This window comes from Thermobia domestica, chromosome 2 (genome assembly GCF_964235325.1).
Source record: "Thermobia domestica chromosome 2, izTheDome1.hap1.1, whole genome shotgun sequence".
NCBI lineage: Eukaryota > Metazoa > Arthropoda > Insecta > Zygentoma > Lepismatidae > Thermobia > Thermobia domestica.
In genome coordinates, this window is record NC_137455.1 from 106,020,478 (window position 1) to 106,046,166 (window position 25,689).

General features: G+C 31.7%; 1 protein-coding gene across 2 annotated transcripts in view; it reads left to right on the forward strand.

Annotated features, from left to right (window-relative positions):
• rau (RA domain-containing protein rau) overlaps positions 1-24,494 on the forward strand; it is a 212,847-nt gene extending 188,353 nt beyond the window's left edge. For both annotated transcript variants that reach the window (XM_081744512.1, XM_081744517.1), the window contains 7 exons: positions 7,503-7,680; positions 13,887-13,965; positions 15,019-15,082; positions 16,168-16,281; positions 17,387-17,530; positions 19,569-19,745; positions 22,398-24,494. In XM_081744512.1, the coding sequence (XP_081600638.1) occupies positions 7,503-7,680; positions 13,887-13,965; positions 15,019-15,082; positions 16,168-16,281; positions 17,387-17,530; positions 19,569-19,715 (726 nt within the window). In that variant the 3' untranslated portion in view covers positions 19,716-19,745; positions 22,398-24,494. The remainder of the gene's footprint in view (positions 1-7,502; positions 7,681-13,886; positions 13,966-15,018; positions 15,083-16,167; positions 16,282-17,386; positions 17,531-19,568; positions 19,746-22,397) is intronic.
• The last annotated feature ends 1,195 nt before the right edge of the window (positions 24,495-25,689 follow it).

Here is a 25,689-nt window from a genome sequence, read left to right on the forward strand (position 1 = left end):
TATTAAAAAAAAAAAAAGAAGAAGAAGAAGAAGATAGGCAATTGTACAAGTTGGACGCTTCTCCTTTACTGATGCAGAGAACCAAGTCTCGTGGGAAAATATGTCGCCCAAAATGAAAGCAATAAGAATCTCACTTCCTGCTTGATTTTGACTCCTCAGCTGTCAACCACTGTGACTGGGTATTTCTTAATGACAGACAATTTATATCATCATTTTTTAAAAACTATATCTGAATAGGTTATTAAATATTTCTTCTTTTTTTATATTGGTATCCTTAATAATTATATTTTTAACAAAGTATAATCTTCCAAACCAATTTGTTTGTTTTTGTTTCCGTTAATTATTAGTGTTAAGAAATGTTGTATGTTTAACGATCCCTATTTGTTTCAACTAAACCAGCTACATTCTCAGGCTTTTGATCTACATTTGTCTTTTTTTTTTTTTTTTTAATCTTTTACCTGCTTTCTTTTCTTTTATTTTTAATTGTTCCTTTTGTAAAGCACGCTTTAAAACTGAGAGAACACAAGTTCAGTTCCATTTCCTTGATTTACATGTCCACTCTACTGTCAAAAGTGGTGGGAATTTTGTTCAGTTTGCACTAAGACATTCATTTACTTATAAAGGAAGTTCCAGCTCGTACAACTGTGAAGTTATTTTTTACAGGGAAGTAATTGGAATAAAAAAGAAATGAAAACGTGATGGAATTTTTGGAAGGAAGTCGGTTAGGACCTATATTTTAACAAGATTTCGTTCCAGTATTCGACTGGATGGCAGAGCGATAGATTCGAATTCCAAACCTCCTAAATACAGAGCGAGAATTAACCGTTCACTTACATCCACTCTATAAGTAATATAAATACCTAATACACAACTTACTATAATCAGTTGGGTTAATTATACATGTTGTTGCAGTCATTTTAATTATTATTTACATATAGGACCTACATATAAAGGTATAGTAACCAACCATCCCAATTTTTATTATTTTTAAACTCAGTACCAGGTCAAGCCTATGCACCAAAAATATGTTTTGAAAAAAACGCACAAGACCTTTCAGTAAGCTTGAAAGATGCTGTTTTCGTATTCACCTCGTGAAACCATGTTTGGCCGCGGGACTCCAAATAGACTTCCTAATTTGAAATAGGAATTCTAACTTCAAAAGTAACGTCCTTGTTCTATTATTCGTATTTAAAATTAGTGTTTTCTTCGAGTCTCATCCCCTGCGTGCTTAAATTTAGATTTTTCATTCATGTACAATGCCAGGCAGAACATGTACAGCTCACAGATGACGAGAAGAACCCTAAAACAGGGGAAGCGGGGAAAGGTCAAGACCCGGTCAAGTCCATTTTGGGTTTTTGAGGTGTGGTCTATACTTAGATGCCGTCTGCCACTCTGGATAAAGTTATATGTGTGCTATTCCGTGGTGTCATTTGAAACCCCCGTGCGAAAAGTGGGCGAGCCCATACATACGTCACACTACTTCTGCTAGGGTTCTTCTCGTCATCTGTGAGCTATATCTATCTTTATAATTTTCCCCAAAATTCATATGGTAGCTAAAAGAAAAAAAAAAAAGACCCCTCTATTATCTTATGCAGTAAAGTCTATGTCACAATAACTGAAACATTTCTTAGATTTTCTCATTGAATTAGTAAAGTTTTCGGTTATTTTACTGTCTTGCAATATACTGTATCTTCAAAGATATTTAAATCTTGAAAATATCCTGTTGTTAAACCAAACAGGGTCATGATGTAAACCGCGCCATGGAAATTTTAGGAGAGGGGCAAAAATGTTCTTTTAACCAGTTGCGGCTCGTGAGGGTGATCACATAGCTACAAGCTAAGGAGGATATCTTTGCATACTATTCTAATTCTTGTATTACAATATATGCAGTTATTAGGACATTAGGTAAGTTTTCGTCCCGTAGATTGTAGCGATAAAATTATATATGTATATATATTTTTAAACCGATGTGACTACCCTCATGAGTCGCCACTGCTTTCAACCCAGGTAACACCTAGAATAGGGTTATCATATGATAAACTTTAAATAAAAAAGAAGAGGGGACATTTTTAGATTTTGTAAAATGATTTATATTACTCATACTCCTTAACTTTTACAACTGATTACTGAAATATTCAATTTCTTTCTTTCGCACTTACAGCTGGATCTGTTCTATTTTCTTGAAAATTCAACATTGCAATATTACGTACAAACTGCAAAAATATCAATACAGTAAAATACAATTAAATTAAAAATATTGCAGAAAGGTTTAGGTGGTAGAGATACTTTATTGTTAGAAATGCTTAGGTTTGTATTTAAATAACTTTTTTTTTTTTACTTAAATTTATAAATATTTATTAGAAATGTAATTGGTTGGTATGGTTAAGCTTTAGTATTGTAAAACCTTGAAAACGACGGAATAGTCTATTTTGAAGATTAGGGCAGTCGCGATTTTAAACTGATACTCACTAGGTATAGATATTTATCCTTTTTTCTAATTGAATATCTTATATGGATATAGGTTTGACTGGAATTTTTAGTGTTTCTTTAGATTGATCTCGATATACGTAATGAATCTTTAAGTTCACGCAATTACCTGTATCCTTCCAAAAAAAGAATATTTTCCCATTATCCTAAAACCCCTGTCGGACGATTTTTAGGGCTAGAAAAAGAAGATATATCCGGTCTAAGAGATGAAGTTTGGTACTCTAACCTAAAAATGCAAAATGCATAATCTATGCAAGAATAACAATTGTATTCAAAGCTGCAGAGGGGGGGGGGTTGTTGATCAGAATCATCCTTGAGAAAGTTTAAAACAAAATATTGCTTTTGTGGAAACATGTCAGGAGAATTTGCAGGTGGGGGGGGACTTTGTGGATATAGGCACTTTTGTGTCAGATTACATGAATTAGTGCTGTTTAAATTATTGGAATGTTCGTTGTTCGAAGAATTGTTTGAATATTCGTTGTTCGAAGAATCGTTCAAACATTCGTTGTTCGAAGGGTTATTCGAATATTCTTTGTTCGAAGAATTATTCGAATATTTTTCTGCTGTTATTCGAAAGTTAAAACATCCGAATCGTTTTCAATATTCGAATAACTATTCGTTATACGAATAATTATTCGAATAATCGAAGAATCTGTTATTCTAGTATGCGAATAACGAATCATTTGAATTTTGATAGCTCTAATATATCACAGACAGATAACAAACTATTTTATCACATCATGAAAGATGCACCAGCTAGGTGAAGGGAGAAAATAGAAAGGTCAACAGAAGCTCCGGCGTGAGCAATAGCTCTGGAATAAATGAGTGCTTGCCATTTTTTAAAAGGTAGTGTTACTCGCGAAAAGTGACAATATCATACATTGAAATCAAAACAGTTTAATGATGAACTCCTTTGAACAGAACAGTCTATATTAGAGCTATAGCAAATTATTTATTTATTTCTCTTCTTTCTTTCCGAAAATTTTTCTCCACGCTTGATCTCCGGATGTGGAGTTGCTCCGCCTCGAGGGAAAAATACATTCCTCAACAATTCACCCGTAGGGCAACCAATTCAACAATGATTTTCTGATTGTTTTATTGCACTTTCAAACTGATAAATATATACCTTACTTTCGCAGGTACGGAAGTCAACCTAAGCATTCACATTATGTCATATATTCTTCTCAGAAGAGGAGAAAAATTATATGTAATTTAAATAAGTAGGCCACAAATAGCGTATATATTTATATGTATAGCAGACAGATTTCATTCTTTTGCTGGGTTTAACGTGATAAATGGAACAGTCAGTTGACACGCTCGCTGTATTGTTTTGTTACACAGTTGAGATTTATGAGCGGGTTACAAGCAACAAAGTCTTTACAAACAACAGAGTAACTTAGAACTGTCGCGTTTTGTTCGTAAAATGTTCTCTTTGTTGTTGATGCATCGATTTTGATAGATGACGCAGCTAGTATTTTTTCCCCCCTTTTTCTCTTCGGAGTTGAAGTAGATTTAACCTAGTTTCTGATAATGACTTAGCATTAATAATAATAATAATAATAATAATAATAATAATAATAATAATAATAATAATAATAATAATAATACAACTCATTGCAATTATCTGATTGCAAGTAGACAACTACATATATAGCTCGTGAAAAAGGAAGCTGGGAAACTCAGAATAAAAAGTAAATATGAGATGGTCCCCTGAAATCCGTGTGTTTAGTTGGTTGGTATCATACTTTGCTGTTAGCAACTTGGAAGAGATGACCATTCTGATTGATTTTTTGGGAGTTATCCTTACTCTCGTTTCACATTATTCAAAGATCATAAAATCTAAGCAAGGATCTCTAATAGTATTCTTTCAACAAGTAAAACTCTTAACTGTATGAACATTTCAGTTGTATTAAAGTTTAAGTTGAGGATTTCGTCATTAATCTCCAGTTCTTAATTTATAGGTTTTTTAAAGCCTATTCGAGCAATCTCTCCCACATCGGTTCTTTAAGATCTGTTCGAGTAGTTTTCTCCCCATATCGTTCTTTAAGTTCTGTTCGAGTAGTTTTCTCCCCATATCGTTCTTTAAGGTCTGTTCGAGTAGTTTTCTTCCCATATCGTTCTTTAAGGTCTGTTCGAGTAGTTTTTTTTCCCATATCGGCCCTCTAAGGTCTATTCGAGTAGTTTTTGCTCCCATATTGGTTCTTCAAAGTCTGTTCGAGCAATTTTTTTCTCCCAAATCTGCCCTCTAAAGTCTATTCGAGTATTTTTCGCTCCTATATCGATTCTTTAGTCTGTTCGAGTAGTTTTTGCTCCCCTATTAGCCCTCTAAGGTCTATTCGAGTAGTTTTCGCTCCCATATTGGTTCTTTAAAGTCTGTTCGAGTAGTTTTTGCTCTCATATGAATTCTTTAATTGTTCGAGTAGTTTTCTCTGCAACTTTCCCCACATCTGTGCTTTCTAGACAATAACCACAGGATTTTACATTTATTGGGAACGATGAAGTCTTTTAAAGAACGATCAGAAAATTAACTGTAATGTCTCAAAAATTGAATACCCAATTACATGTTCATTGAATGCCCAATACGATAGTGTATATTCAACGTTGCCTTCAACGTGCTGCAGAGAAACTGATTTCCAAGCAAACTATATATTGGATGCAAATATTCCTTGTAATAGTATACATAATAATCTGCTTTTTGTTTATTTATTTTAAAGGCACGGTAACCAAATACTGTATTTTTAAAATTACAACATATCAAATTACAATATACCAAAATTCGGTCGGTACATGTTAATTGAATGTCAAAAGATATCGACAGCGATTTGAGATACTTAGATAGATATAATTTCTGAATATTGATATTGATATTTTCTATCTCCATATTTCAATCTTTGCAAATATGGATTGAACAAATAGATGTTTGAAGAATCATACTGTACAGCTCTAATTATGCATATCGAATTTTGTCTGTAAATACTATTGGTCATTTGTTACATTGTTATCAGCCAGCACTAATTATAATCAACCTGTTCCTCATTGCTAGTTTGCATGCCCTTAGTGCATGAGGTTCCGGGTTCAATTCAACGTAGGACAGCATCGACTTCGCTATTGATATAATTAATCAATCAATATAACCAACCTAGATGTAAGTCTCATTAAATCTTTATGCGCGAGTCTCCAGTACCTATAGTATAGTAATCATTTTGATGTACAAGGACCCATGTTCGATACCTTGTTTTATCTTCTCAATTGACCAACGAGACAGAAACGTTGGACAAATGGCGTCCTTTCGATCATTAGTGCTGGCAAGCGTATGGAGAAGGGAATAAGAGGGACATGTATTAAGATACTATCCCAGTATTTGCGTGGTTTATTAAGGAAAGCTTCAAGAAAATTCCAGTCACAATGATTAACGGAGCACAACTCAACTTTCTCACTACCAAATTCACAAGCAATGAAGCTCGCTACTCCACTTCGTAGCCTGTAGCAATGTGAGCACTTTAGTTTTAAACGACATACAAAGATGTATTCTTCCATTAATTAATAATTGTCACACAAGTAAGATTCTTTCTCTTCTTGTTGTGGTTGATGCTTATTTTCGTCACCGTCTACTTCCTATTTACGTCACTAGGTCGCTGAGAGCGCAATGTGATCTTGTAAAAGTAAGGAACAATTTGTAATTAGCGGTGTTGTTTACTCATTTTTACGCGTTAAGTCATATTTTCACACTTGAAGTCATTGTTTTTTGAGTGCGTGTAATGAAAGTGAAGTAAGAAAACGCAATAATTCCGTCTTCGCTTGGCAGAAGTTTTTTTTTTTTTTTTTTTTTTTGTGCAACTCTTTGGTTTCTAGTTAGGAAATTCGTCTTTTTTAAAATATATATAACAATTGGCTGCACGTTGTATCATGTAATAATTGACGGGCAATTAAAGTGTATTGGGATATATTTAAGACACTGTTTACTTTGTTTCCTAATGTAATATGTGGTAATATGCCTCTATGATCAAATTTTGGGCAATAGCGAGTTTATTGAATATTGATATATACTGAAAATTGTTAAGCTCAGAACACACTGAAATCTTGACTGAATTTAGTTTTAATCTGTTAAACAGATTTTACTAGCAGAGATCATCTAACATTCCCAACATATCTAATATGAATGACATTTATACATAATTGAGCAATGTACAATTTTTCAACATTACATTTCTATTATTACAATGTGTCACTATCATTACCATCATCATCATCATCATACGTATTCTCAAGGGCGCCCATCATGGGGGCAAGGTGGGGCGCTTGTCCTCCCTAAGAGGAAATTGTACTTGGGAATATAGAAAACCTAATAGAATTTTTTATATTAGTTACAGCAAAATTTGAAACTATATTTGAAACGTCGCTTATACTTACACCTCCCCTTGGAAACCACAACATGGGCGCCCTTGCGTATTCTGTCATTATTGGCAGGTTACATGCCGAAACTGAGAAGCTTCTAAGCACCACGACCTTTAGCTAACTTCGTTTTCACGTATGATTTTGCTATTTTAATACGGTCCATCAACTGTAGCCTCTTTCGCATTCTCCCCTTTCCCCCTGCTACCATACCCTCTAGGACTTGAAAAATGAAAATGAAATGAAATATTTCAGTTTCATTTCACACAATTATCTCCTTTAGGCAAAGGGAGATGAATGATTAAGGCAAGTTATTGATGATGAAAGAATTGGTTGAATGAAATTGTAGAAAGAAACGGGAGTACACCGAGAAGACCTACGGACATAATCTTGTCTACAACTTGACGGGGAGTCGAACCAAGGATCCCACACACCAGAGGTAAGCGGTATACCATTGAGCCACCATGGGGGGAATGTGTCCTGCCTTCCCCAAATTATGCTTCTGCAACCACTACAAACAGCATCGTCAACTCAGAGAGTTATTATTTATTGTATCGTGTAATTTGTCTCTTAAATTATATCTATAATTATTCTAATTATGTTTATTTTCTCGTCTATTTCAGACAACTATCAAAGTGTACGCACGATGTTTGAGGCCAGATATCGAATACAAAACTCTCAGCATTACGTACCAGACCACATGCCGAGAAGTGGTTACCAACCTGTTGAACAAATACCGCATGAGACATCGAGATCCGAATCTCTTTTGCCTTACCATGGAAGTGGGAGTTAGGAAAGCAGGTAAGTTGAAATTAACATTATACCAAGATATTAAAAGATTATATCAATATGTTGTTTCCATTGTTTATGTCCAATTAGTTTATCAAGTTAATGACGCTATGTATCTTTGAACATAACTGTTTTAAACATACAACTAGCAATGGATAAGTCACTTTGTTCTGGTAGAAAACAGTATATTTTGGCTTGTTTAACACCAGTGACGTATGCATGAGGTGGGTCCTGGAGAACCGTCCCCCCTAAATCCCGGCGTTTATGTAAATTTAGACTAATTTTAGAGGTGATTTTACAGATTTTAATATAATTTATCGTCATATTAAATTTGGACCCTCTCGAAATAAATTCATGAAAACGTGCCTGTTAAACACAACGTAAGTACCGTAGGACTCTAACGTGAAAAGAAATTCATCGATATCTATTCAATGTTTATATAATTTGTAATTCACTTTATGGAACCTTTTTCAAAATAAATAAATAAATATATGTTTTGGGTGTGCCCTACGAGAGGAGTTGAGATTGTTTCGTTTCAGGAAGGTCTCGTTAAAATGATGTCTCGGAAAGTGTATCTGTTTCCATTGAACAGGCTCTGTGTCGTCTCGTATATTGTCACAGAAATTCTGTCTCGTCTCGTGAGTAACCCTAAAACTTAACACCCTAAATAGGAATACGTAAATTATCAACATAATAATTATAGTCCACTTTAATTTACGAGGGGTGTTCAGAAAGTAAGGTTACAAAGCCTGCAGTGAAACGTGTATACTCGTATATTATTTCATACAACCAATACAGCCAACAAATAGAACATATATTAGATTATTTTTCGACATAGTTTCCATATCGGTTAATACACTTGGTGAATCGTGGGATGAGTTTGAAGATTCCCTCCTGGTAAAAGTACTGTCCTTGCGTGTTCATAGCTGCGTTGTCACGAGGTGTTTCATCTCCTCGTCTGAAGCGAAGTGACGGCCTCCTAGATGCTCCTTCAAGTGCAGGAACAGGTGAAAGTCGCTTGGAGCGAGGTCCGGGCTGTAGGGTGGGTGGTCGATGGTGTCTGCGCTCCTCGTCGATGATGTTTCTCTACCAGCTGTAAACTTTCGATACCATTCTGCGACATGCTGACGAGACATTACAATCTCTCCGTAAACTTCTATTAGCTGCTGGTGAATTTCAGTCGCGGTTATATGTTTCGTCCACAGAAATCGAACAACTGAGCGGACTTCTTCGCGGCACCAATTTTCCATTTGTGTTTATAGAGAACTAACGTCGTAGGTGATGGGTGGCTGAAACTCTGCAGAGTTGCCAACTCCATATATTAAAATTACAGCACACTTTTCATTCCTCTATAACAGACGAAACTCCAGAAATATCGACCTTAGTTTCTGATCCTTCCACTTATTTTAATTATAGTAAAACTTTTTTTAAAGAAAAAGTAGAAGTCCAGTTTTGACAAATATGACAAAACATTTTGAAGACGTATGAATATCAATATTATGTAAGGAAGATAGTTTACTTCCCCCAAAGCCGACAAATTATTAAGGAAGATAAATTCAAAAGTTTAATGTTATTTCCTACACCCTCCCCCAAGCCAAACAAAATTTTTAGATGAAATTCAGAATAATTAAAATCAACATTATTACTTTGTTAAATCTAAAATTAAAAATAAATAAATAAATAAATACTTTTCTCGTTATTGATTTTGCCCCAGTTTAAAATTAAACCAGTTTAGTTATTTTAGAATATTCTTTGCGTAAAATTGTTGCTAATGTTCCATTTTGTTTATTACCGGAACTTTTAACTACCGTAACAATAAACAACTTAGTTCCATATGTAGTGTTCTAACGATTAGCACAACATTAAAGTAACAAACAGTGCATGAGCGTAACCGAGTAATTGGTGTTTTTGTATGAACAGTGTTTTTTATGTATTGTTTCGTCTATCCAAGTACCGTATAATTGCTAGCTAAATAAGAACTTCTACAAGTGTCTGTAAAATATCAAGTAGAAGATTTTTAAAAATTGTATTTGAATTTATCATGTTAAGAATTTCTTTTATATAATGAAGTGAGTAATAGAAATCGTCTTTGATAGTGCTGAACGTTTTTAAAGATTTGTATAGTTCAACTTAAAACAAAGGTTACCTTCAAGATTCCTCATAAATATATGGTTAGCGTACATGTCTTCGGCTCAGGAGACCCAGGTTCGATTTCCAGAGTGAATTTATTTGTTTCAAATCCCACGTTAAGCTGTAATTCAACGTCTCATATTTCCTCTGTCCTTAGAACTCTATACCCAAAGGTTGCTGTCACAATTTTCTGTTTATATATCTATAACATCTTATATATATATATATATATATATATATATATATATATATATATATATATATATATATATATATATATATATATATATATAAGACTGACGCAATGTGAGGTGTGCATCTACAGTTTAGGTCTAACGTATGTATCAGCTTTTTTTAATACGGTATCGCTTTGCAGTTTGCGACACAAAACCATAGACATGCGATGCAAATTAAATGTAAGTTTGGCAAAATGCGGTACACGTATGATCATAGTTTACTACTGAAGTGAGCTATTTTAAAGAAATAGAATATCATTGGCTTCCCGTCAAGGCAGAATAGTTCTCTTTCCATCCGTTCAGTGATAAATAACCCCTTGCTTGAAAACATACTCTTTTCCCTTTAGGTATATTTGAGATTCTCAGTAATAGGACTACACATCATATTACTGGAGACTGGTCATAGAATTGACTGCAGTATGTTAGGCGTATTGCATCTTGAAATAAAGCACCTTAATAAGATTTCGAGATGCAATACTCAATCTTATGTTTCAGAAACAAGATCAGTAGTAAAAACACGGGACTTTGGTAGTGCCCCCTTTTCTGCCCTTCAATTTTTTCATAGTTGTTTCAAGCTCTGATAAGAAGTTCATAAATGACTCATATGTTATTACATATCATAGGTTCAGAAATATTCTTTTTGCTAAGCCCTCTTGCTTTCCATTAAATTGGAGAAATACAAGTGGTATTTGATTTAGAACTGAGTAGGAAAATGAAAACGGAATCCGAGTAGCACTTGGCTACAATATTACTAAATTTTTACTCGCAATAGATGTTATCATTTGTTCCTGAAGATGTTAGTAGTGATCTTACGAAATGATAATCAGAAACAAGTAATTAATAAAACTTGATTTGATGGATCTAGGTCAAAACCCCCACACTCAAGAAATGTCAAAACGCCCACTCAATCGGTCATAACTCCCACACAAACGCACACATCTCCCAAAAGCGCGAACGGTCATAACTCCCACAGCCAAAACCCCCACACTCAAGAAATGTCAAAACGCCCACAGAATCGGTCATAACTCCCACACAAATGGACAAAACACCCACACATAGCAACGATCACAATCCCCACATAAATGAACAAAACTCCCATACAAATGGACAAAACTTCCACACGAAGAAATTGTCACAACCGCCACACAAATGGACAAAACTCCCACACAATCGGACAAATCTCACACACTTTGAAATGATCCTGGTTGCACGTCTAAAAACAATAAGAAGTACAAGGATGTTTTGATCGTTCGTGCATTTGGGAGATTTGTCCATTTGTGTGGGAATTATGACCGATTGTGTGGTCGTTTTGACATTTTTTGAGTGTGGGAGTTTTTGCTGTTGGAGTTTTGTCCATTTGTGTGGTGGTTGTGACAATTTCTGCGTGTGGGAGTTTTGTCCATTTGTGTAGCAGATTTGTCCATGGGTAATGTGATCGTTGCTATATGTGGGAGTTTTGTCCATTTGTGTGGGAGTTATGACCGTTGGGGGTTATGACCGCTTACCTATGTGGAAGTTTTGGCTGTGGGAGTTATGACCGTTGGTGGATTTGGGAGATTTGTCCATTTGTGTGGGAGTTATGACCGATTGTGTTGGCGTTTAGACATTTTCTGAGTGTGGGAGTTTTGGCTGTGGGAATTTTGACCTGCTCCCGATTTGATTTGATTTTGAATTTAGTATCCCTCTCAGCACGAGGCTCTATGAGACGTGGACCTACAGCTTAACGTTGGATCCGAACCACATGAGCTCCCACCGGGACTCGAACCCAAGACTCGCATGCCAAACACACGTACGCTAATCGTTTAGTCATGAGGGACCTTAATTAATACGTTATACATCGTAAAATCTATAAAGAGACATACATACGAATTTACACAGATGTTTGAAAGTGCCAGCAAGTTTTTAATAGTATTCGTTATTTCTCTCACCTCAGGATGCTGCGTTCGGAAAGCAACTTCTTTATTGTGTTACACCGCTATCATTTACAGATTGTAATCTACGTTTAATTAATGATATGTTTTAATGCTACATTTATGCACTAAAAATTATTCCAAATTTGTGTTAATATTTCAACTCAGTACCTCCAGAATGATATGGTTAAGCCTGTGAGTGAATAAATGAAACATACAAATAAATTTATTTTGCCATTACTACTTAAAAATTGTATAGGCTGTTACTTACTTTGTTCTGTTCATGAAAAATCAATGAACATATCTGACAATTCTCGAGACAGTCTTAGTAAAATTCTGGATTTTTATAGAACAACATAATTTCACGTAAGCTCCTACAACTGACTGTAATTTTCGATGAATGTAGAAATTAATACAATTGACATGAAAATTAACACATTTTGTGCTGTATTCCGAATTTATAGTACATCGTTGTGGTAACAAATTTTTATATAATTGTGGTTTGCTATATCCACTGATGAATAATAATATCATATTCATTATTTCGAGGACAATTCTGAAAAATATATAAGTTTACAATCTCGTTTTGGGTCGAGAAACTTTTTTTCCCCCATAAAATTAAAAAAAAAAATCGGCTACTTCCCCTTATAGTGCGTAGTATTATTTGTTAAAAAAAAAAAGTTATTTTGCTGTGTTAATTCCTGAGGTAGTGGAATTTCCACCAGGAAACTGGAAGTAACATATTTTTCTCTTCCTCATGAGATTCCCATCTTGTTATTCACACTTTGCTTCAGAAAGAAGCATGTGTAACTATTTAGCGTTTAAGTGAGATAAATGACAATCATGTTGTGGAAACTTGACGTTCTTGACCATGATAAAAATATGAATTTAAGATTTTGTTAATAGCTACAAAGATAAGGAAGGAAGTATTTGTTCATATTAAAGTAAAAAAGTAATTTTCGTTTTTCACCAAATCTTCGTTAAAATATATTTGATGTTAGGTTAACTAGTTATTCGATAACATTTTACTTGTAGAAAACTCATTAATCTAAATAGATGATCTCAATTATAATCACAGACAATAGAACTTTGCTGAAACGATCAGTTCTTTTGACAAAATGTTAAATAGTACTATAGTTTGACTCCAACTGTAAGCCTTGAGCATAAACATAAATAAACAGGGCAGGACTGTTATCATTCTGGAGGTACTGAAACCCGCAGCTAGTCATCTGTCTAAGGTTTTGCAATTTTTTTTTTTTTCAATTCTACTAGGTAAATATTTTGAGAACCTCCAGGGACAAGTTCCTTCCCATGATTTTCTATCAGCTGTTTCCAGTATAAAACAAATGTGAATCAAGAACTATTATGCAATAAATAAATAAATAAATAAATAAATAAATAATAAAACAAAATCATAGCCAACGTCCTAGCCGTACTGGATTAGCGCTTCTTGTGAGATCAGCGAAGTCAAGGAATGGCGAGTTTGATCCGAGGAAAGATGAGTGACAGTTTGTACGATAGCATTGCGGTGTCTCCTCACCGCCATGAAGTAGCAAAATCCGATCTAGAAAGCTACTGCTATTGGCGGATCTAGAAAGCTACTGCTATTATATGTCCTGACCACACATCACGTCAATGGCATGAGAATCACAAACCAACTGGTAGGCCTTAGTCCCTAAGGGTTATTGTGCCAGGGGTTTAGTTAAAAAAAAAAAACATATTTAGAAATACAAAATATAAATTTTTGAATTCTGAAATCTCTCTTAACTAACTGTATTACTTTACATTTATGTGATGTAATCTTCTGATATCCAAACTTTTCTTTTTATATATTAAGACCCTTAACTGATATTTCTATATTTTTAAAATCAATCAAAAGTACGGAAGAGCTTATATGTGAATGATATTTTCTTGTTCTGAAATTTCTATTTTCAATTTACAGGCATCAGAACAGTACTCGAACTTGATGAAGAAGCTCGTCCAGCTGAACTGCAGTCTTGCCATCCTCGAGGAGACTCGAGGTAATTACATATGATGCATAAACTTAATACTAGTATTAGTTCTTTTTCTTTTTTAGTTTGTAATCCGTGCAAGTGTTTTTCAACTGAATACCTAAATTTTAATAGTGATTAGAGTGTTTTCTTTTTTAAATATTCGAACTTATACACAAAAGAGAAAAGAAAGGTCTTAGAAATCGTTATTATATGTATCGTAATAAATGTAGACATTATTTTTAATGAAATTCCAAAATGTTTACATATTAGTGCTGTTTGTTTGCCTAGTCTCGAGAACGATTAAAGATAAGTAGCCTAAATTCTTATTTCAGATTTGGTTGAGTTGAGTTGATTTTAGTTTAGCGTCCCTTTCAGCAGCGAGGCTATATGAGACGTGGACCTACTGATTAACGTGGAATCCGAACCACATGAGCTCCCGCCGGGAATCGAACCCGGGCCTCCCACGCCAAAGGCGCGTACACTAACCGTTTAGCCACGAGGGAGCTCTTTATTTCAGATTTGGGTAACCCGAAGTGTAGATCCCGTACACTAGGTTGAAAAGCTGGAGCACCTTGCTAGAATTTCCAAAATTATTATCTGCTAATGCTAACATTCTTTCAAGGGCTGAGGAACAATATATTATTATTTCAGAAAATAGTACTCATATATTTTAGAGTAGTGCAATGTAGAAATAGTTTTTTTGACCTTGCACTTGTTTATAATTGTACCCTATTTTTTCTTTTATTATATGATTAGATTTACATCTACAGTAGAGCTATTGGATTATCAAGTTAATAATATAGATTAGAAAATAAAAATGATTGTTATGAGGTGCTAATATTGAGGACCAAAAAGAAAAAGAAAAAAATATTAACAGAAATGTTATTGGTACTGATTTTGTTAGAATTTTTTTCAAGTCAAATAGTTTTTCTCGCAGTATTTTAGAAAAAGTTAGTTGTTACTGAAATATTTAACTTTTTAGTCAATGTTATTAAAAAATAGTTTGATGTTTGATTTTCTCATCTCATTGTTTATTTCACAGAAAAACCATAAATAAAATTATTTTGCTTTTGATTTTAGGTTTGCACTTCAAACGAGACGAGGTGGACTTGTAAAGATCTACGATAGTGTACTTATGTCCGGGGTAAGTTGGTAACTGTTATCCCGATTTTATTATTATCTTTTTGGATGTTGAAAATTATTTAATAACATTTGTACAAGAAACAAATTAGTTTGTTACTTTCTTGTTGTTCTACACTGAACAGAGTATCAGTAAGAGTTATAGTCATGGGAGTTGTGTGTGAAACAGATATCTTGCAACAGATTTTTGAAACAAATCTTTCCTCATGCTTAGATAAACAGAATTTCGCAAATTTTCTTTTTCTACATAATTAAAGTTTTTTTCTTTTAATGTGAAAAGTATATATCATTCAATTGATTTCAGTAGTAGTTTTAAAGATGGCAAGTTCTGAAAGGAAAGTGAGCTATTGAGTGACAAGTTACTGAAGATTTAAGAAACATTAACTTTATTCACATATTTTTTTTTTTTTTTTTTCGGCTCAAAGTTTGATTTAGTATCCCCACAGTCGCTTACTTTCAGGAATTTAATCGTATTTTTGCTGTATCTTTTGACTGATATATCCAGCTCAAATAAATTACATCAGATACAACTTATTTTCTTTTAAGAATTATTTATTGTTTTAATATTTTCTTCTAAGAAATGCATGGTTTTAATATTTTCTTTTAAGAATTGTTTATGGTTTTAATATTTTCTTTTAAGAATAATTTAGGGTTTTAATATTTTCTTCTAAGAATTGTTTATGGTTTTAATATTTTCTGTTAAGAATTGTTTATGGTTTTAATATTTTCTTTTAAAAATTCTTTATAGTTTTAATATTTTCTTTTAAGAATTGTTTATAGTTTTAATATTTTCTCTTAAGAATTATTTATGGTTTTGACAAAACATGAGTCATTACTAAGACAAGCACAACTAAAGAATAATAATTTATATCCGCCTGTAGTTTGTGTCTTGGACATTCAAAATGTTGTGATATAATTTCCAATAGCTTCAATAATCATCAATTCTTGCTTTTGTTTCTTATTTAGAATGTAAATGTAATTTTGTAGGTAACTTAAGGACAGGGAAGAAATTCAACTTAATTTTCACAATATTTAGTTTTTGAAAAGTCAAATAAATAAACACTTATTATTATTTGTTTTCTTTTACAGTCACAATACAAGTCCTTATTAATATCTGATCGAACAACCGTCGACGAACTTATACAGATTCTGCTCAATTGCTACAACAGCAAAGAGAGAGTTGAAAAGTTCTCCGTGTATGAGGTAAATATCACGAATTATTATTAACTTTTTTTTAAAAGTAATGCTATTTATATAATAGTTGTTAATCATGGGTATGATAATTATGATGATATTGTGGGTGATAAAAGTAACAGTAGTAAACATGATGATGAAGTGATTTTTCTTAATCGAAAATTTCCGTAATTTTCATAATCGGGGGAACTAGTTTGGAGACGAAAAAAGGAAATCTAAACAATGTTTGAAATAAATTGATAAAGAATGAAGATTCTTGCTGTTTAATTGAACGGTTTAAATTTACAATGGTATAAGTAGCATTTTCTTTGTTTTCCACAAATTAACACAAGATACTGTAATAAATTCGGGAAAAAACATCTCTTTCCTTTTCATTAGAATTTACATTGCTAGCTATTGAGAGTTGAATAAAGCTCTGGCTCACGTTTCCTGTTAATAGATTTATTTATCTAGATCATGTTTTCTGAAATTGACTTGCCTAGATATGACTTCTGTGTCTAAGTCCTTCTTTCTGAAAAAGTTACTTACACCATTGTTACTTTAAGCCGACCAGTTATTAAAAAACGGTTCTAAAAGTATTAACCAATACTTGTGGTGAGTTTAGGTAAGTATAAGCAATTGAAGACTTATAAAGAAAAGTGTTTTAAAAGATTTGTTATTCGCTCACTTAATATTGAAGAGGACTGTACGAGAATCTGTATTTTAATTTTATATAGATAAACTGAAAAGTTTAAAACTTTCTTTTTAACATCTTTAATTTCTTTCTTAACCGTGTGTAACGTGACAAAAGTACCATGCTGAAATTCAGACTAACTCATTAATGTACGTCCGAAAGACACAATTTTTTTTAAAGGAAATATGAAGGTTCAAAATATTTACACTATATATATAAGTATGTGATGCTTTCTATGTATATTACAAGTTAACATTATGCATGCTTTTATCTTTCATGAGTAAAATATATGTATGTTCTATTTAGTCATAATCCGTAGTCCTGATATTTTTCTTAACCAATTCTAAGGTATCACAGAAAGATATCATTTTTATGAATCAAGTAAAAGAAGCATGATTTTCTTTCACTTCATCAAATCTGATTCTTTTTTATCTGTTCTAGGTCTGTAAAAGTGAAGAATATGAGCGTAAACTTCACCCAGATGACTACCCACTTCAAGTACAGAACGAGTGGCCCAACACACAGGAATTCTATTTCTTGCTGAGAAGGAATCCAGATTATGCAGTAACGTCAGGTCGGAGGAAGGTATGCAAAATAGAATGAATTGAATATTTATTAAAATACAGGTGCTTCTCTCAGAGCGTTATTTTTGAAATTGAAATTGAGCCGTATTCCAGTAATGTTTTTGCTTGTGCTCAATATTCTAAAGTTGACTTCTTTATGTCTACTTTTCTCGTCATGTTTGCTCATTTGATACCAAATTACATAACAAGGAAATATATATAAAAACTTTATATCATTGTGTCGGATGCAATGTCCAGTGATGGTATCATTTGACGAATTTTGCTCTACACTATTGTAGATTGTAATAATTACCAAGACATCTTGTGCACACTACAACTTAAAACTAGGGTTGACTTGAATTAACTGTTCTTCCAACAAGATAGGGCACCCTCTCATTTCGTTATGTCTGTAAAGAATTTTCGTTGCAACCATCTCCACGGTATTGGATCGGATGATGTGGCAACATTGACAACATTCCGTTCACCTGATCTGACACTAAACTGTTATTGGTGAACTGTTTTTAATGTCTGTGAAACTTGATTGCAAGCATTTCAAGACATTGATACTGATCGGAATTTGTGCTTTACTGTACATTATTCTGCATAGGTTCAATGCTGTTGGAGGATATTTTAAATTCTTATGAGATTAAACAATATAACAAAGTCACATATTAAGCTGTACTGAAAAAAAAAAATGTAAATATCTGAACGTGGTCAATACAAGACTGTATATCTATTTTTGAGTGCTACTGAGTGCATAATGCCTTACAATAAAACAAAGTATTTTGAGTATGTAACCGAAAATATTCAACGAATGCAGAAATTATTAATAATTTAATGTCGCTGAAGCAAACTCAATAGTTTTAAAGAAAACTCATCACAGCATATCATAGGTGATTTTGCTAATAGCACATGCATCTATATGAAGCAACAAGATTAAAAAAAAAAAAAAAAAAAAAAGCATCTCCATAAACTGAATCAGTCAAGTTTGTATTAAGAATTATGACTGCATCAGAGAATAGTACAAATGAATACTTTGTTACAGTATATACAATTCAAAATCAAAACATGCTTTTTTCTCCTTTAAGTTGAACCAAGTTTTTTACGACGATAAGAGGCTGAAATGACTAACTTCATGAAATGTTTCACATATTAAGCCTCGTTAGGGTAAAACAGAAAATTATAATGTTTTTTTTCATTTGTGAGTAATTGAAATTTTTTTTTTAATTTCATTGAAAATTATTTTTGAAATAAGTGTTCTGAAATATACATGAATATATTAAAAAAATAAATAAGTACTTATCTGTCACAAGCAGATGCATGAATTTTGTGATTAACAATGTTATTACATCCGCTCTTTTATCATGATATTTGGTCTTAGGCATATCTTTATATGGGTAAATAGATAGTACATTATTAATAAAGCACTGGAATATTTATTAAACATTTATACAAACTTCAATTTAGCGTTTTACAAGTTTCAGGTACTTTACTTTTATTTTTTTCACCTATATTGTTTCATGTTTTTCAATCTTTGATTTTCAAATATTTTGGAATAAAAATAAATTTTAATAGTAGTACTAAAAATGTATATTGAAGTAGTGGAACATGTCTTGAAGCAATCTAGCATTATAACATCATCAATAAATAATACTCTTTTCGTTTGAAAATAATGTTCTATAGCGACATAATAATTTTCATCTCATACGTTGTAAAAATCAAGAGAAGAAAATATTTATGAATTTCGCAGAAGAAGAGAAGAAAATATCACATTTCTACGCTTCGGTTTCAATATTACCAACAATAAAAAGCAATTCCACATTCCTTCGAAAGAACAATTTTGCTTTTTTTTTTTTTTTTTTTTTTTTTTTTTTTTTTTTTTTACCGTAAGACACCATATTGATTTGTTTTCATGAAACATTTCTTCGTTCATCATCATAAGTTTATGAATATCACATTAATATTATTGACATTTACTACCATTTTAAGCAAACTCCTGTCTTTCAATTGTTTTGGAAAAATATTGTGTTTTTATTTAACATATTTACTTTATCTTTAAGGACCCATGGGCAAGGACAACCGATCTCAATTCTTCACAATCCAGATCACAGATGACAATAGACAACAGGCCAAACTCCAAACTACGTTCATTACCACTTCCAAGCGCGTCCTCCTACAGCGACTACGAAAATTACTTCTACATTTAAAAAGAACACGCACATTTTGGAAAGTAAGAGGTAAGATAAAATATAAATTTGGAGTTTATTAAAAGAAAATAAAAAATGAGCTAGTAAAACTGAAGGCAAATAATTGACACCAAAGGCTTAATTCTATCTTCTTCATCAATACTCTACACAAAACTTTTGATGCTTTTTTTAAAATACTTTTGTTGAATTGTTTACAACAAGGGTACCTACAAAGTACGCTTTCCTCTTCCTAAAGGCTTTCTTTTGCTGTTTTTACTGTTGCATTTCGTCTACGTTCGCACTTCATATTCTCACTAATAATAGTACGTAGATACTGGAAACTAGTATTCCGTTCTATTTTCCTTCTATATTAATGTTTAATAGAAACCACTTCGTTATGATTACTTTTTTTTTTTTTTTTTTTGCCTTTTTAATATTTATTTTTATCCCCTATTCCTCATGACTTTTTCTCGAGTTTTTCTAACACCTAATTTTCAGCTTAATTCCGCAACAAAAACTTTATTATCTTCAAACTATTTCTCTCCTAAACCTTTTATCTCGTACTCAAGTAGGCACTGTGTTCCTTCCAATTAGCCTTTCTTTTGTCATTTCTTTTCCAATTTAAATTCTTACTAGTTGATTCGTGCATGTTTGTGACGATTTTCCTTACTTTTAATTTTAACTCAGTCATATCTAGTACTCCTATAAAAATTTACAGTTTACTCGATCAAAACCTTTTCCTAGATCAATCAATTTTACATACAGTTTCTTATCCTTCCCTGTAAATCTTTTACTGATTACTCTTAATAACCTAATAGCACCTATTGTATCCTTACCCTCTTCCGATCTTTAACTGTTCCATCAAGACTTCCTCAATTGTTTTTCCACATAACCTTCTGTTAGTATGTGGAGCATAACTTTCTTTGTGCGATACGATACAAACCAGTCTGTAGACTTCAAATCTTTCTGAATTTGATTTCTTAGTCAACGATACCGTTGTTGTGTTCAAGATATCTCTTGGCTACTCTTTCGTCTCACACATTTCGTCTCAAAATCATTTTCTGTCATATTTTTTATGAACTCAATTGGTATTTCTCTGTTCCATTGCCTTTTCCTATCTTGAATATCTCTTTTTTAAACATTTTCACTAGTATCCTTGCTTAATATGTTGTCTTCTTCAACATATAAACTACTTGGTCTCTACTTACATACGAGTCTTCAATATGTTCTTTCCACCTTCCTAAAACTTTGTTCCGATTATTCTTATTTTCTACCATCATTATGCCTTTTCATTTTTTTTTTTTTTTTTTTTTTACTGAATTTACATAAATTTGTTTCTCTTATCTCACATTTATTACTCTTTCTAATCGTTTTACGTTCTAACTTTTTTTCTTAATTTTTAAAATTCTTCTGTTACTCTTGTTTGTTTTCTTTCTCACTCCGTTATTTAATTTTCTGCTCATGGCGTCCTTTTACTTCCTCTATAGGCAGATACATACAAAGTTCAATATTCTTCTATTGCCTAATAGTACCTGTGTCTATTTTTTTATTTTTTTCATTTTTTAAAACACTTTTCTTCAAATTTTTTGTACGAATTGATTTCACTTCCTCGCTCTCACTATCCGGCTTCTTGTTTCTTATTTTTCTCCTGACTATGTGTTTTAATTGGATATTAATTTCAAATAGTATAATGTTATGATAAAGGATGTCAGTCCAAGAAGAATTTTTGCGTGTTTTAAATATTCTGAAATCGTTCCTGAACCATAGCACAATCTATTTGATATTTCCGTTTATCTGTTGACAATTTCCTTATATCGCCCCCAGAAAGCAGAAAGGTGCTAAGCGCCATTTTACTTGATTTCCAATTTAAGTGCATATCCTGACTACCCATTTTATGTTTAATATTGTGCAGAAAGGAGACACTATGAAAGATCTGCAGTGAAAACTAAATTCTAGAAAAAAGAAAGAATCGGGATTAATTAGTGATTCATTCGTTTTTATGCTCTCCTGAGAAATTTGCATTGTGGCGCTTAGCATCTTTCTGCTTTCTGGGGACAATATGTTTATGTTAGTTGAATCAAGTTAACAATCATTTTTTTTCGTGAGTTTTCTGAAAAAAATTCTCTCTCCTCTCTTTCATTTCTTTTACCTATTCAACATGTGTATAGCGTACTATTTCCCTGTTCTTCCTTCAGGACAGCATTCCCCATTATAATACACACGCACCTTAGAATAAAATAGATTACAAATAATAATAATAAATGAAATCAATAAAAATAAAAGAAAACAAAAGAAATAAATCGACGACAATTTGTTAGATTATAGTACACTCACAAATGTTAAAATCAACAATGATGATTTGCATTATTGTTGATCTTAACATAGTTTTACTAAGAGATTATTTGTCTATGTTTCATATTCGCGTGTTGAAAATCACGATAAATCTTGGTATAAGAGCAAGGATCCAACCATTTGAGTAAAAGTAAGCAAACAGGCTTTAAACTCCACCTCCAATGTGTACATATTGATTTATTAGTAAAATTAGATAATCTTGGTAAAAGTCTAAAATTTAGTTTCTATTTGTATTTTAATGATTTATGGAAAATTGTATTTGATATAATGATATTTGTCTTGCTAATCACTGTGTTGGAATGGCTTACCTTTTAAAAAAAATAACATTTTTTAATTTCTATTTTGTTTCAGAGTGAGAAGAAGAAGAGGAAATATACGTGTATCATCCTTCATTGTTAGTCAATACTTTGTACCCCTATGAAGAAGTAACATTTTGAAGGTTATATCATGTTTCATAAATTACATGATGATAAATTATCATATTAATTATTTTCCCATTCTCAGGATAAATTTCACATATCATTCATTAAATGATAACGTAAGTTATCTGATAAATGATAAACTTATTACTTCGAACAAGTATTATAAACATAAGAAAAAAGATCTTTAATAACATATTTTCTTAGAGTTTCCGAACGTAATCATATCCAAGAATGATTCTTTTTATTTAAAAAAAAAAAAAATAAAAGGAAAATAATTAACATATTCTGCTGGTAATTCCCATTTCTACCTAAGTTTAGAAGTGGAACTTATCTAAAGAGTTACTTGTATTAACTTTTTTTGTATATGTAAAGTATGAGCTACCCACCAATACAAGAAAAGAGATTGTAATAAATTGATCCGGTTTAGCTGGGCAATATTTAACGTATTGCCTTAAGCTAACTTGTGTAGCTTTGAGAAACAAGTACCAAAGGTGTAATGCTTGTCATGAATAAGTGAGAAGTCATAGGAATATCTGAAAAGGAAAGAAATTGAAAGTTCAGATATTAGTGCAAATGTATTTCACTGTGAGATATAGATGTGTGTTTATATGTAAAAATGCTTGTGTGAATATATATATGTGCAGGGAAGTTTATAGTCCAAAGATACAAAACTTCAAAGATTACTTATAATTTTTTTCTCATAAGAAATAATTAAAAACAATTAACTTGTGTTTATTATGAACATGTGTTTCCTTCCATGGAAATTGCATTTGTAATTACAAGTAACATACCATTCATCGCCATGACGCGAATAAAATATTGATTTTCATGCTAATTTTTTGTTTCGTATAAAATGATCATTCTTAAAACAAAAGCAAACAATTTATGAACTTTTTCATCAATAGACTTGTAATTTATGTTATTAATATTATTATTGCGTTTACTTTGTCATGTTTCATTGTATTCTTGAGGCAACTTCACAGTTCACGTTCTCTCATGACAGTACTTAATAGCCCTGCAGGTTTCAATCACTTGTTGTATTTATCATCAGAAAAAACGTTTATTACAATATTAATTGAAAGATACCACGAAATATGATATTATGTAGGTGAAACAAAATAAATAATTTTCCGAAACAGCTAAGCATAATATGTCTAAAAGTTGGATGTTAAAGAAAAGTAAACCGTAGATAGAAATAAATTCCCTTACATTTTGAAATCCTTTGAAAGGTGAAATGTTTTATATTTTAAAAGAATTCAAACAGAATTATAAAATTGGTATTTCATTTCTTTTCAAAATGTTAACGTTAAATTTCTTCTATTACTGTTCTCGTTGAACATACTATAAGCAGCATTACTTATAACAAATATCACACTTTCAATATATATATAATTTTAAATTGTCCAGATTTTCAATCAAAATATAAACAGAAAGCAAGTGCAATTTTGTTTGCATTTCAATAAATGATAAAACATAATTCCCTGACAATGATCAGAACTATTTTGTTTAGAGTTTTGTGCAGCAAACACAACGAGGCTGTTTAGAAAGTGAAAGACTAATTGTTGGATACTTTACTCCGAAGTTAATGTTATCAATTAATTTTCATTCCTCGACATTTGACAGCCTACTTTTGTTACTGTTGGAAACGTAAGAAACTGTGTTTGATTGAACTATAATTTGAGTAAAAGTGCAATTGTGCTGTCAATCAAGTACAATAAATTTCGTGATTCTATAATAAATTATATTGAATTTTAAGTATCCATTATGAGCGAAATATGAATAACAACGCAATGAATTAAAAATGGCTCCTTTTCATAAGGATCCGAGTGAGCTTTAAATTATCTAAAATATTAACATCCGAGCTTCAATTACAAATATTTGTGTAATTATAATGTACTTGTATAATGACTATAGAAGATAGCAGAACTAATAAATTCCGATATAGCCAATGTAGACAGCTAATCTTTAAATCAAATAGAATAATAGCACTTTTTTTGATAGGTACAAGGGTTTCGTTTTTTTTTTTTTTTTTATTTAAAAATTAAATAAATATGAATCTTTTAAATAAATATTTAAGTGAGTGAAAGGTTTGAACCTTGAAGTGGACTCAAAAATTTGCCGAACTCATAAGCAAAGCTTGAAAAAAATGGTACAGTGAAACCAAACATTTTTTATTATATGCAAGAGAAATTGATCATGTCTTTCGAAAATTAATTATGTCTTTTAAGGAAATATGAATTTTCAGTGCATACCACATGAACAATTGAAGTTGTCCGCTATATCACGTTAATAAGAAACAACTTGTAAATGTTTGTAATTTTTTTTTTAAGCGTAGGATATGAAACATGACTGCAATTTCCGATTTTTTCCGATTTTTAAAAAAATTTATCTAATGTCGTTTCTTAATGTGTGTATAAAGTTCATAAATATGTGAATATGTGAATTCGCACATCTGTATGTGTAAACTTTACTTATGTATGTTTCTGTGTATGTATGTATGTATGTATGTATGTATGTATGTATGTATGTATGTATGTATGTATGTATGTATGTATGTGTTGTCTGTATGTTTGTGTATTGCATTTGTATGTATGTTTTTGCTAAAATCTAATTCAAATAATATAAATTTTTCGGAACAATTTTATATATGTTGTTCTTTTTGCTTTCTTTGCTTTAACCTTTATGAGAAAAATAAAGAAATATATGTACTTTTTTTACTCTTGTATGTCTAATATAATATAGAACATTGTTATTCAGTGTTGTCCAAAAGTAAATATTATTTTTGTAACTCATTGCTCATACTTGTTTCCAAGGCAGTAACATGTTTTTTTTTTTTTTTTTTTTTTTTTTAATTTTAAAGTAAATGAATCCCTGTTTATTTATAGAAGACTGAAGCTAAAATAAACAAAAGAGACAAAAATATGTTCTTCTTACTTATCTTCATAAACTATCGTACCTGTTTTATATATAATAATAACTTCCTTTATCAGTATATGCATTTAAAGTTTTCTAATAACTATTTACAAGTCCTAAAAATCATTGTGGTACTTGTGTTTGGTTTTTGTTATTCCATCCAATTATTTTGATAGCTTTTCATTTGATAAATATAGAAATTTAAAGCAATCTCTGTTTGTACTAATGATGGCAAGTGATGGAAAACTCAAGTACGATTAAATCTTTTTTAAAAACTGAAAAACTGTACTATATGTACACGGAAAATA